The sequence below is a fragment of the Pleurodeles waltl genome, chromosome 2_2 (genome assembly GCF_031143425.1).
Source record: "Pleurodeles waltl isolate 20211129_DDA chromosome 2_2, aPleWal1.hap1.20221129, whole genome shotgun sequence".
Taxonomy (NCBI): domain Eukaryota; kingdom Metazoa; phylum Chordata; class Amphibia; order Caudata; family Salamandridae; genus Pleurodeles; species Pleurodeles waltl.
Window position 1 is genome coordinate 1,126,640,193 of NC_090439.1, and position 13,362 is coordinate 1,126,653,554.

The 13,362-nt window shown below is 48.7% G+C and overlaps 1 protein-coding gene across 2 annotated transcripts in view; it reads right to left on the reverse strand.

Moving 5' to 3' along the window:
* The window catches only part of PLEC (plectin), an 831,873-nt gene that overhangs the window by 768,919 nt on the left and 49,592 nt on the right, over positions 1-13,362 (reverse strand). The window contains exon 1 of one of the 2 annotated variants that reach the window (XM_069220972.1): positions 10,246-10,284. The exons of the other annotated variant lie outside the window; for it this stretch is intronic. Coding sequence (XP_069077073.1) covers positions 10,246-10,269 — 24 coding nt within the window. The 5' untranslated portion in view covers positions 10,270-10,284. Of the gene's footprint in view, positions 1-10,245; positions 10,285-13,362 lie in introns of those variants that run through there. 2 annotated transcript variants of the gene reach the window in all.

The window sequence follows — 13,362 nt, forward strand, 5'->3', positions numbered from 1 at the left end:
TCCCCCACATATCAACTAGGGTTTATTTGCAGCGCTCGAAAGTAAATGAAAAGTGGGGTACAGCGCTCTACAAAACCTCTTGGTAAATAAACCATACATTATAGCGTAAGTTTACAGTTCACCAAAGCGTCCTGAACAGCTGAAAAGCCACATTTTGGCGCTATCTAAAAATAAATAGAAAAGCCAGTTTAAGAAGACATGCCAAAGAGCATATTAGGTTAGCAATCCACAAGGTGTCATACTTTAAACCAAAGAACGCGAATGAAACAAGTATTACAAGCAAGTGAGACATGCCCCACCACAGGTCTGTATCTTTCCTCTTTCCCCACAGGCACACACACTCATTCACAAAGAAACACTTCAGGGTAAAGTCCAGAGATGTGCTTTTCCCTAAAGCCGGAAGCAGCTACTACCACATTTCATGGGGAAACCATGAGGTTTCCCCAGACTCAGCATGCACACCCCCAGGGTTACACCCTTGCTCCCAAGGTTGTGGTGACTGTCAGCTCTAAGCAGCTGGTCGGATGAATGAATTCAATGTAAATGTGTCAGTTGTACTGAGATAGCTCTGTCGGGGTAAACACCTGCTGCAGAGGTCTATGTTAAATACAAGTGTCCTACATAGGCAAAATACATGCCAGATTTTCGCTGATTTGAAAAATATATATGTGCAAACAATGAACCTGAATGGGGCGTATTTATATAGTCAGTTCTTAGCCTGCTAATCTAGTCGTAACCCTGTCCTCCTGGACCTACGTGGACACCCCTGTGTATAATTTGCAAGTTACATTGTCCAAACCCACGATAACACCTTGTTAGGTTTAAGCTACAGTTTAGGTTTTTATGTAACTTGTTGGTTACAAGACCCAATTCCTATAAAACAGCTCAGTGGGTTTAGCCTGCTGCAGGTATCTGTAGCCAAGTTGGCAAGTTGACGGGCACAGGTTAAAATCTAGGAACAAATGAGGGCTTCCGTCACGGACATCATTTTGGAGTCTCCAGGGGTCACAGCTGCGACCCCCAGCTTGCCACTTGCAATCCCTGGCACTGCCTGTGCAACCCCTGGCCTCAGAGGTGGCAAAATCAGTGTTAAAAACACAGGGGCAGCTCCTCCTTATGGACGTCGATTGGGGATCCACTCCCTTGTTTTCACTCAGTCTTTTATAGTAGCCTAGTAGTGAATAATAACATATTTTTAGTATAATAAATAAGCATTTTCAAAGCGATGGGTCTCACATTTGCTTGAGTTAGGACTATTAGCGCTGTAAATTCATAGCTGGACTTTTCTTGCCACATAAATTGGTCAACCCTGCCTCATATGTTTGTCTTTTCCTGCCATATAATTCCAGTGGCCCTGCATCTAACTAAAGCATTTCCATTTACCTTTTTCCTCCATCTGCAACAAAAAATGAAAATGTTGTTATTTAGCATCCTAATGTAAATCTGCCATGCTAATTCCAATAGAATCCCACTTTCACCACCCCACCATCAGAGTCGCTGGATGGCTAACACAATTCCCCCAAAAAGGCACAAGACAGCCACGGAGGAGAAATAAACTTAGAAGGGTCACCCAAACATATTGAGAGACTTCAAACAGTCATAGTGTAATAAGGATGTTAAGCTGGCCTGAAATATGGTCATAATTGTAATAAGGAGAAATTATTAAACCTATACAATTCATTTAAACTTTTATCAGAAAGAAACTTTTGGCATTGGACTGTAATGCTAAAAACAGTAAGAACATGTTCATGTTACCCTACTGTTAGCCACTAGAGGGCATAACCCCTAAAAAAACCCAGGAGAAACCATATACTTAGGCCCTAGATAACTTTTTAGGGCTAAGTGGCCTACTGTAATGACATTACAAACAAGGCCTTTAAAACAAAACTTCTCCTAGCTACAAAAGTTCCAGCCATAAGAAAGCTTAAAAGACATTTAATGGTGGGAGGCTATAATTTTGGAGTACCCCCTAACCTAGTGTGTGGAACCAGACATGATGCAGACAGAAGGAGCACGTTGTGGTCAAAGTTTTGAAGGCGGTCCCATTGTCCTAGGACCACCACAGGCTGAGTTATGAGCAAAGTTGTTTTGTAGAAGACACCACAATAAAAATAGCATTTGTAAGAAAGATAGTTAGCACCTTGCGGCCACAACCACACAAAAAGAAAACAACAATAAATAATACAAAAGTAACCATATATGTAGCCCCTAAAGGACATTATGCATTATATTTTTTCAAGGATAACAGGCCTACAACAAATATACTATAAACAAGGCACATAAAACACAAGCTATTCCCAGCTAGAAAACAAAAGCTCCAACCATGAAAGAGCTTAAAAAGATACTGCATGGTGGGAGGGGTTATTGTTTGGGGGTCCCCTCTAAACTAGTGTGGGGACCCAAAGATGACCTGGACAGAAAGAGTGCTTTGTGTTGAGCGTTTGGTGGTGGTCCCATTGTCCTAGGACCACCACAGGCTGAGTTAAGGGCAAAAAGTTGGTTGTGATAAAGAATGCTTGCAGAACCTTATGGGTAGAGTTTTCCTGCGTGCAGTGAATATTGTAGTATTGGTTCTTCCGCTCTCCCGGGAGAGCCGCTTTCGCTTTGAGGATTTCTGTTTTATGTAAAACATTCACCAATTTCAAGTGTTTAAGGGGAGAGCAACAAGAAATGACTCTGATTACGTAACTGTGAACAATGTGACCAGCACTTCAATACCGCTGATCGAGTTCACGCTCTTGTGCCTGTTCGCGCTGTGAGTGCCATGGCCGCCATGCAGCAGGAAGGGGAGAGACAAAAGAAAAAAAAATGTTCACCCAAGCTGAAGTATATGGCAGTCGTACAATAACCCACGTAACCGGGGCAGTCTGCAAGGCATGACGAAAACAGCCTCAAGACGGGACAAACGTAAAGCAATTATCAATGACGTCAAGTGATTTTTGAAAGGCAAGCTCACGAACGAGTGAAAGTGATGGGCATGAGGTGGGCGTGGTTAAAAGCCCACAATATTTACAACAGGTCAAAGCGCTTGCATGCTTGGCCTAGAAATAAAGTAGAGTTAGCTTAAAGGCTGAGGTAAGTTTAAAAAAACACACTTTTAAATGTATGTTGTGTGCATGCCTGCGATGAGAGTGCGCTTATGTAAGGGAGAGTGTGTGTATGAGTGAATGTGTGTGTATGTGTAAGCATGTGAGTAAAAGTAAAGATGAAATGGCGTGTGATGTCACGTCCACCACCCCTGGTGTTTTGGTGAATTTACGTCCATGGCTCCCGTGCTAAAATATCAATAAAACCAGGGCTGTTTAGTTCAGTGGCCCTGGGAAGCGTCGGCACAGATGCCAAGGACTGGCTGAGCATTGAGCCTGAAACACAATCTGGGCCGACAGGTGGACTCCAGCTGGCAGCTGCTCTGGAGGTGAAGGTTCGCGCACTCAGATCTATAAAAGCGCTTAGAAAGGGGTTGGGATAGTGATGTGCGCTACACTGGCCCAGGGTTTTGTTTTACAATGATTCTGTCTGCCCTGAAGCAGTTTAGCTTCCCGGAGTCCTCTTTCCAACCATCAGCGCCAGCAGCTAAAGCGCCTTACATAAGACGCGGCCCCGCAGGCACCTTATTGCTCTCCACCAATCAGAATACGGCGTTGTGCAGGCACCTGGTTGCTCTCCACCAATCAGAAGACGGCGTTGTGCAACGCAGAGATGCCAGAGTGACTGCTGCATCAGCCTCACTCTGTCAACTTTCCCAGAGGGAGCAGGAAGCGAGAAGGCCTGCTGTGATTTCAATTAAAACAAAAGAGGATGTACCATTCCGTTAGGGTGGGGGGAGAGGAAAGGGCTGGTGCTATCAAGGGCCAGCGGTACCATATCAAACAGAACATTTATAGCTGTGTGAAGACGTCTTCACACGAACCAGGCAGCCCTTTCCGAAGTGTTTTCAGGCTGGAATCGGGTCACACAAACAGCTTTTGTTGGAATGCACCATTAAGCCGAGGGGCGCCCACTGCTTTGCTTCAATGCCCTTATCCCGAAGCTGAAAATGCCAATATCCGAAGGAAGTGTGGCCTCAAACTTGCAAGAGCCGGCCATCTAGGCAGCCCTCAACGAGCTCCAACAATCATGGCCACATTTCGCCCTCTTTCGGGCTCATTAGTGTAATGGGGCTGGCAAGCCTTGTGAATAATGCCATGAAAGGGGCCCAATAAGTAAGTTAATTATATGATTAACAATAATAATTATTTATATATGGATGCGGTCGCGCTGTTTCTGCTTCTAAGCACTATAAAGAGAAGGTGCTATGAGTGCTCAGTTTAATGGTACTCCAGTTATCGGACTTAGAAGGATGAAAGTCTGAGTTGGTCTCCAGATACTTGACTTCCTGGCCTGCATGCCTTATCACAGATCCTTTGTGCCAATGGTTGCGGATGGTGGGCACAAGCGCACATTTTTGGGACAAATAATTATTTTTCGCCATCAGACTTTAGACCAGAGCAAGAGAATGAAAGGTAGTAAAGGGAGAACAAAAGAGAAAGGGAGAGGAAGGAAAACAGGGACAAAGAAGAGATGAAAAAACCTGCAAGAGGGAAATAAACATGCAAGAACTGTAGGGATGAGGAAGCAGGAGGTATGAAGTGGGGTCGTAGTTGGCATCATAGGGGTTCTCCGAGCCTGGCACTGAGGCCTGCTAAAGGAATCTTGTCACTCCTCACTTACTGATATGGATTTTGACCTTGTAGCTGTCAAACAGACCTTTTGCTAACAATACACTGCGAGTCGGGCTTAGCTCCGCCCCTTCCAACTTTGGTGGGACTGGAACCCAAAGCAGCCCTGGCAAATTTTGTCAGACTGGTGCCCATAGGGTACATAGCGAGCGAGTCGGACCACTACAAGAAGGTTTTTTGGGGGGGGATCTCCCACCCAAGAAAATTTGGAAACAAATGACAAAACGGTGCCTTTTACAACACATTTTTCATTATACCTTCAATTGTATTCGTTTTCAAATCATAGTAAATGATGACCTCATAGTGCACCAGGATACGGCAACATTTACTGCGGCTCTTCAGTGATTCCCTCACCCTCTAACAGTGCCTCTCATCTCTCCATAGCCCGTCCCTCACATGTATTTCATTTGTTTTATAGCGCCTCTCTTACCAGCGTAGGGTGTGGGAGAACTTTGCATCAAACACACATACAGTGAATCATAGGTGTGTAAATCAGTGAACAGAAAATGGTATATAGGACAAAGGGGGCTACAAGGTGTCGGATTCACATGTCATCCATACTGGTGGCATTTTTAAGAGTGCTTGGTCTGGGGAACCATATACTCAGGATTCAGAACATAACACAGTAGTTAGGATTGGCTTTATTAATAATGTATTTCTATTCAAACAAGCCCTTTTTAGCAGAATTAGGATAATCAAAGACTGGGAAAAACGTAACTGTCTGTGCCATGCAGTTTGCATGCAGCTCTTTGACGGCAGCTCATAGCTCACTGTGCTAGATTATGGTTGTAACTTATGAGCTGCACAATAACTAAAGGAGTTCTGTGACAAATGCAGCATCCCACTGAGCTATGCACATAAAACACTGTTGTGTAATTTGCATACACACATTTTTTGCAGCAGGCACATTAACCCTCTGCACTAACTTAGATGAGTCAAACCTGCCACTAGACAAACTCTGATCTCTCTCCAGCAGGTACATTAATCCCCCAAGTTATCTTGGAACTTTTATTCTTGACTGAAAGCTGTTGGCTATAAAAGGAACTCTGTAGTGTTTTTAAAACTGCTTCAAAACCGGCCCCACAGTAAGAAAAGCACCCCCCACCCATCCAGCATCCCTAGGAAAAGCCAGATTCCCGGTACAGCCAGTCCAGCCTTGCCTGCAACCACTGGATCCTTTCAAACATCCTCTTACAGCCATTGGCTTGAGACTTTGTCAAGAACATCTTTTCTCAGCCAAGTGGAATATTCATCTCTTACCTAATCTTGTTGGCTGTTTGAGTGTATCACTCCGCCTCCATTCCAATGCTTTGAACTGCATGAGAGACTACTTTACTTCTATACCCTTCTCTGTCTTTCCCTGCTTGCTTCCACCTGTGTCCTGCTCCAGTGTTTTAAGGCTGTGTGCTTATGCAATTAAAACCAGCCCTACTAGCTTAGCCAATGCTTGTTTTTTCCCCCTGTAAATATATGCAATACCCATGAAAAGTGTAAACGTAATTAAAATTAAAAATGCTGCCACCTGAAGGTAATGTGTGCAAGTCTGCAAAAAAGTACCAAATAACCCATTGCAAAAATAAATTGAAAAACATGAAATGACAGCAGGGGTTGGCCTCCGAGCATTACACTGAAGTGTCTTCTATGTGGGTGTGCAAATGGGCGAGAGCAAAATGCTGTCAGTCACGCAGAAGAGAGCCAGTGACTGAACTCGGCTGAACCTTTGCCCCATGCCTTAGGCTGTGGTTGGTAGAAGCTAAATGTGAATGACACATTAACAGACCAATGGCTGAAGAGTTCTTGACTGAAAGGCCATCTAAGGGTACGTACATATGTATTTCTGGTATGCTTTTTTTGAAAATGTGAGGCTGGAAAAATAATTCAACCTATCCCTAGACCAGGCTTAAAAGGAATCAGGCCACACGAATGTGACAGTTACTATAAGTATGCCAATATAAGGCTACCACTTTTAAAAACAACTTTCAGTTAAACCCGGAAGCAAATTTGGAAGTTATGAAGGGCAGATCTTAAATGGAATGAACCATATCAAATGAGGTAAAAATTACTTCCTAACAGGTCGGGTGACATTTGAACAAAAGTTAAGAACTGTCCTAAAACCAAGGGACGTGTCAACCCCACCTAACACAAATCTGCCCAGAACGTCCCACTACGATATGACTAAGTTTTAATTCTCACATAGTGTTTCACACTCAGCACTGGTGAAATGCCAGTTTCTACTGGACACAGGTGTGTGTGACTGTGTAAAACATCTGGGTCCATTAAAAGAGGCACCAGTAACCTTTTCAAAATGCAAGTGGGATCATCTCTATATTACTTAATTAAGTGCAGTATAAACCAATTTCAACTGGTCAACTGGAATTTCCATAAAGGATGGTGGCAAATGGAAAACGAGGCTCCGCGAAGATTAATATGTCTCAATGTATATAGTATTTGTAAGAACACCAGTTTAACATATCCATGGTAACAATAATGTATACATCAGCAGGGACCAATCAGTTGGCCGTATTGTTAGAAGTATATGAAATATACCAAACCAGACTGGGCCTAGATCTTAAGTAAGTGCCATCGGTGCATACATAACTCTCAGTACAAATATAGGTACATAACAGATGGGTAAGCTGCAGAGGACGCGGGGTCTCTGACCAGTGGCAGACGCAGCACCCCCATAACACACATTGATCCCCTCGAAGAAGTAACAGACCCTACCAGCATCACTGCCGCTGGGCAATAGTACCAGCCCCCCATAAAATACAGTGTATAGCAGCATGTCTACCAATGTCAGGGGTTGCAGCACCCCCATAAGACCGCCACAGCAGTATTCCCTTTGGGACAGGGCAGCAGCAGCTCAATAACACATCACCCCATCGTCACCGCCCCTGGGCAATAGTACCAACCCCCCAAAATACACTGTCCAGCAGCACATGGGCCTGTGGGAGGAGCAGCAGCAACCCCCCCCCCCCTTAATTAAAAGCATTAGCAGCTCGATAACACATCACCCCAGCGTCAATGCCCGTGAGCAGTAGCACCAGCCCCCCACAATATACTGTTCAGCAGCACACGGACCTGTTTCCGGGGCATCAGCACCCCAAAAACACACTGCCCCAGCATCACCCCCTTAATGAAGAACACCAGCAGCTCAATAACACGTCACGGCAACATCACTGTTTCAATAGTGAGCAATAGGACCAGCCCCACAAAAGATGCTGCCCTGACCTCCCCCGCCCCCCCCCCCCCGCGGTGTCAGTAGTACAGCAACAATACTCTGTCCCAGCAGCACCATGCTCCATGTCTCACCCAGTAGCGTTTCTCTCCATGCACTTTCAATGCTCCACGTCTCACCCAGTAGTGTTTCTCTCCATGCACTTTCAATGCTCCACGTCTCACCCAGTAGTGTTTCTCTCCATGCACTTTCAATGCTCCACGTCTCACCCAGTAGTGTTTCTCTCCATGCACTTTCAATGCTCCACGTCTCACCCAGTAGTGTTTCTCTCCATGCACTTTCAATGCTCCATGTCTCACCCAGTAGTGTTTCTCCCCATGCGCTTTCAATGCTCCACGTCTCACCCAGTAGTGTTTCTCCCCATGCGCTGTCAATGCTCCACTTCTCACCCAGCAACCTTTCTCTCCATGCACTTTCAATGCTCCACGTCTCATCCAGTAGTGTTTCTCCACATGCACTTTCAATGTTCCATGTCTCACCCAGTAGCGTTTCTCCCCATGCGCTTTCAATGCTCCACATCTCACCCAGTAGTGTTTCTCCCCATGCGCTTTCAATGCTCCACGTCTCACCCAGTAGCGTTTCACCCTATGCGCTGTCAATGCTCCACGTCTCACCCAGTAGTGTTTCTCTCCATGCACTTTCAATGCTCCATGTCTCACCCAGTAGTGTTTCTCCCCATGCACTTTCAATGCTCCACGTCTCACCCAGTAGTGTTTCTCCCCATGCGCTATCAATGCTCCACGTCTCACCCAGTAGTGTTTCTCCCCATGCGCTGTCAATGCTCCACTTCTCACCCAGCAACCTTTCTCTCCATGCACTTTCAATGCTCCACGTCTCATCCAGTAGTGTTTCTCCACATGCACTTTCAATGCTCCATGTCTCACCCAGTAGCGTTTCTCCCCATGCGCTTTCAATGCTCCACGTCTCACCCAGTAGTGTTTCTCCCCATGCGCTTTCAATGCTCCACGTCTCACCCAGTAGCGTTTCACCCTATGCGCTGTCAATGCTCCACGTCTCACCCAGTAGTGTTTCTCCCCATGCACTTTCAATGCTCCACGTCTCACCCAGTAGTGTTTCTCCCCATGCGCTATCAATGCTCCACGTCTCACCCAGTAGTGTTTCTCCCCATGCGCTGTCAATGCTCCACTTCTCACCCAGCAACCTTTCTCTCCATGCACTTTCAATGCTCCATGTCTCATCCAGTAGTGTTTCTCCACATGCACTTTCAATGCTCCATGTCTCACCCAGTAGCGTTTCTCCCCATGCGCTTTCAATGCTCCACGTCTCACCCAGTAGTGTTTCTCCCCATGCGCTGTCAATGCTCCATGTCTCACCCATTAGTCTTTCTTTCCATGCACTTTCAATGGTCTATGTCTCGCCCACTTATCTTTCTCTCCATGCAATTTTAATGCTCCACCTCTCACCCAGTAGCCTTTCTCCTCATGCACTTGCAATGCTCTATGTCTCACCCAGTAGCTCCTGTCTCACCCAATAATCTTTCTCTCCATGCACTTTCAAGTTCCCACTTCTCAGCCAGTATCGTTTCTCTCCGTGCACTTTCAATGCCCACTTCACACCCAGTAGCCCGTCTCCTCTTGCACTCTTTATGACCCGTGGGCTGACACACGCCTCTCCTCAAGCGCTGCCAGTGCCCCATGTTTCACCCATGAGCCTCTCTCCCCATAAACTCTCAGTGCCCCCCCCCCCCCCCCTCCGGTGGTACTGTCTCTCCCTTCCACTTAGAGTGGACCCATACCTCACCTCGTACGTTAACCCCCTACCCTCCACCGGGGCTAAGGTTCAATCCTCCGGGCACCCCTCCTTCTGGTCCAGCGTACCACCCTCGTGCGCCCCGGCACCCCTGCACCTCCCGCACGTAACCCTCCAATGCTCCCTGGCCCCAGCTTCCTCCCAGCAGCTCCCCCATTCTCCATCTCGGGGCACCTCTTCCCTCCCCTCATTTAGTAGCCCCCCCGACCCCAATGAATCCTTGTGGCTCATTCTTTTCTCCTTCAGCAGCGATCCCCCCAATGCGCCCCCCCCCCATGCACTCGGGTCTCCCCTCTTCTCTGTAGATTCTTTCCCCCATGTGCCCCCCGTCTCTCCACTCCCCCCTCGCCCGCTGCCTCCTCAGCATCCTGCGGGCCTGCACCGGTCCAGCGCCCCTCTGATTCGTCCACCCTCCCCTCCTCCCTCCCCTGCTCACCTCAGCATCCTCTCGCCATCTTCAGCACAGGCCTCCCCTCTCCCCACAGCACCCCTCATCCCCCCACACACAGCACCCCTCACCTCACCACCAGCCAGCGCCAGCATCTGCACAGCAGCCAGAGAGGGCTGAAATAACCTGCCTGTGTGGGGCAGCGCCCCCTCTGCCTGCCCCCTCGGCTCCGGCCGCACGGCTGCCCACGGCTGGCATGGGTCCTCCCTCCAGGCGGCGCTCCCGGTGCCCCCGTGCAGGAAAAGTTGAGGTGGCGGGTATCGGCAGTGAGTGTTTTTTTCTGTCGGTGACTGCGCTGCAGGCAGCTCCTCCCTCCCTAGGAGAAGCAGGCAGCCTGACTCAGCGCAGGCATTGCAGAGCAGCGCGCTGCCTGTGCGAGCGGCTGCGCTCCCGCCTCTCGCCCCTCCCTGCTTTCAGAGCCAATGAATTATTAACGGGGCCCGGGGAGAGGCGAGGGATCCGGTTCAGAGGCGCACATATGGAGCCCTCCCCCGGGGGCTCGGAGGGGCAGGTGGAAGGAAGCACCCAGGGCAGGTGGGCTCTGGTGAGGGAGGCCTTGGGCGCAGGGCCACCGGGTACCTAGAGAGGTCTGGGGACTGAGGCGTCACCATAAGGAGCCTAGAAGGCCAGGTGGCCTGCTTAGTGCCACACACGTGGAGCCCTGCCTCCCGGAGGCACGGAGGGGCAGGTGTAAGGAAGCACCCAGGGCAGGTGGGCTCTGGTGAGGGAGGTCGAGACGCACAGCCACCGGGTACCTAGAGAGGTCTCGGGGCTGAGGGGTCACGATGAGGAGCCTAGAAGGTGCCCAGGTGGCCTGTTAAGTGCCACACACGTGGAGCCCTCCCCCCGGGGCCACGAAGGGGCAGGTGGAGTGAAGCACCCATGGCTGCAGGGCAGGTGGGCTCTGGTGAGGGAGGTCGGGACGCACAGCCACCGGGTACCTAGAGAGGTCTCGGGGCTGAGGGGTCACGATGAGGAGCCTAGAAGGTGCCCAGGTGGCCTGTTTAGTGCCACACACGTGGAGCCCTCCCTCCGGGGGCACGGAGGGGCAGGTGGAAGGAAGCACCCAGGGCAGGTGGGCTCTGGTGAGGGAGGTCGGGACGCACAGCCACCAGGTACCGAGAGAGGTCTCGGGGCTGAGGAGTCACGGTGACGAGCGTAGAAGGTGCCCAGGTGGCCTGTTCAGGGGCGCACACTTGAGGCTCCTTGCCGAGGGCACGGAGGGGCAGGTGAGGGAGGCCGGGACGCACAGCCACCGGGTGCTTAGAGCAGGCTTTAGGCTGAGGGGCCTCGGTAAGGCGCGCGGAAGGTACCCAGGAGGCCTGTTTAGAGCCACACACCTGGAGCCCTCCCTCCCGGGGGCACGGAGGGCCTGGAGGAGTGACAGCAGCTAGGGCAGGTGGGGGCTGGTGAGGAAGACCGGGGGGGGCGTGAACACCAAGGCCCATATTTATACTTTTTTAGCGCCGCATTTGTGTCATTTTGTGACGCAAAAGCAGCGCAAACTTACAAAATACAATTGTATTTTGTAAATTTGCGTGGCATTTGCGTCAAAAAGCGGCGCAAATGCGGCACTAAAAAGTATAACAAGCATTTGCAATGCAACAGGTCTTGCGTTTGCTCATGTTAGAGCTGATAGCGTAGTAAACTCCTAACCCGACTTTTCACCTATCGGCAAAAGTGCATTTATGTACGTAACCCGAAAAAGTGCAATTAACTGTGTAAAGCGCTCGTCTTCTGCGAAGCGAAATCGCGCTAGGAAAATAGAGAACAAGTAGTCCACGAGCTGGACAAAAAACAGCGAGCCTTGCATGTTTTCTGTACTTGGTCGCTGCGCTTGAGGAGGGCTAGCCACCGGAAAAGGCATGACGTATGCATGCCTTCGACTAATGAAAGCAAGCAGATTTTAATAGGCAAGCCCACCAACCAATAAAAAACACTGACTTGACGTCGACAGGGCTCCATGCCTTTTTCTAAAACCTAAAGCGTCTTGCTGCGATACACATGCGCGAGCGAATGCGACGCAGGCTCGACCCTAAAAATGGGCCCAGGTGTCTAGAGAGATATTGGCACTGAGGAGCCGCGGGAAGGGCTCAGTGGGGCTATTAGTAGCAGGGTCGGCTTTTGGGTGGTGCAAGCGGTGTGTCCGCTCCGGGCGCTGACCTCAGTGGGGCTCTGTGTTTAACAATGACTTCCAAAACTTGCAATTTAAAAACACCTTCTCAAAAGTTCCTAGTGCGTTTAGCTTTCAAGAAACAATTAAAATGCCAAGATACTTCTTGTGATTAATATTCCTGCGAGAGAGAGGGAGAGATAGGAGTTTTGCCACAATATGCCTGCTAAAAAAGAACAGAACTATGGGGCAAATTTAAGAAAAGTGGTGCTGTGTGTGTCATATTCAAAATATGGCGCACCATGAAAATAGTTAGGGGACTAGCGTCGGAATTTTTTTATGCTAGTCTGGCGCTTTGCAGGATTAGCGTAAAAAATGTTGACGCTAATCTTGCAAAGCACCCAGAGGCCCATTGTAACCAATGGAACCCTCCTTTTAATGCCTTTTCTGAAATTTCTTTACATCATTATTTGGCCCCCCTAACAGAGGGATGCCCCCTTTGCATACATTATACCTGGCGCAGCCATAATGTAGAGCAAAGGGTAACAAAGTGGCGCACTGCATGCCTTGCGCCTCTGTAAATATGGTGCAGTGTTTTTGGTCTTCTAACGCCACATTAGTGTAAAAAAATGACACTAATGTGGCGTTAGAATGGCACTATAGGCTTTTAAATACGTCCCTATGGCAGTGCTTAATTTGTGCTTGTTGTTTCCGGTGCATAGCACAGTCACATATTTTTAAAGGGCCAGCGCTTATTTTTCTGCCTCAAGCATTTACTGCGAGAAAAAGACACATATGGTAAAGACGGAGGAAGAGAAAAAGCGTCACAATGGGAAAAAGCAGAAATCCGCAAGAATGACCTGGAGGGGTAGGGAGTGCCTGTAAATGGATTGAAGAGGCCCGAGATGGCTTCAGGATTACGCTGCCTCTGTATTCTATGTTCACACATTTAATTGCAGCAGCCGCATGTTTAAGAGGAGGGCCGTGGGCACCGGCACCTTTTTGTGTACAAATTAAGCACTGCACTATGGGGCATATTTGAAAAAAGTGGCACTGCACACAGTGCTGCGCTACT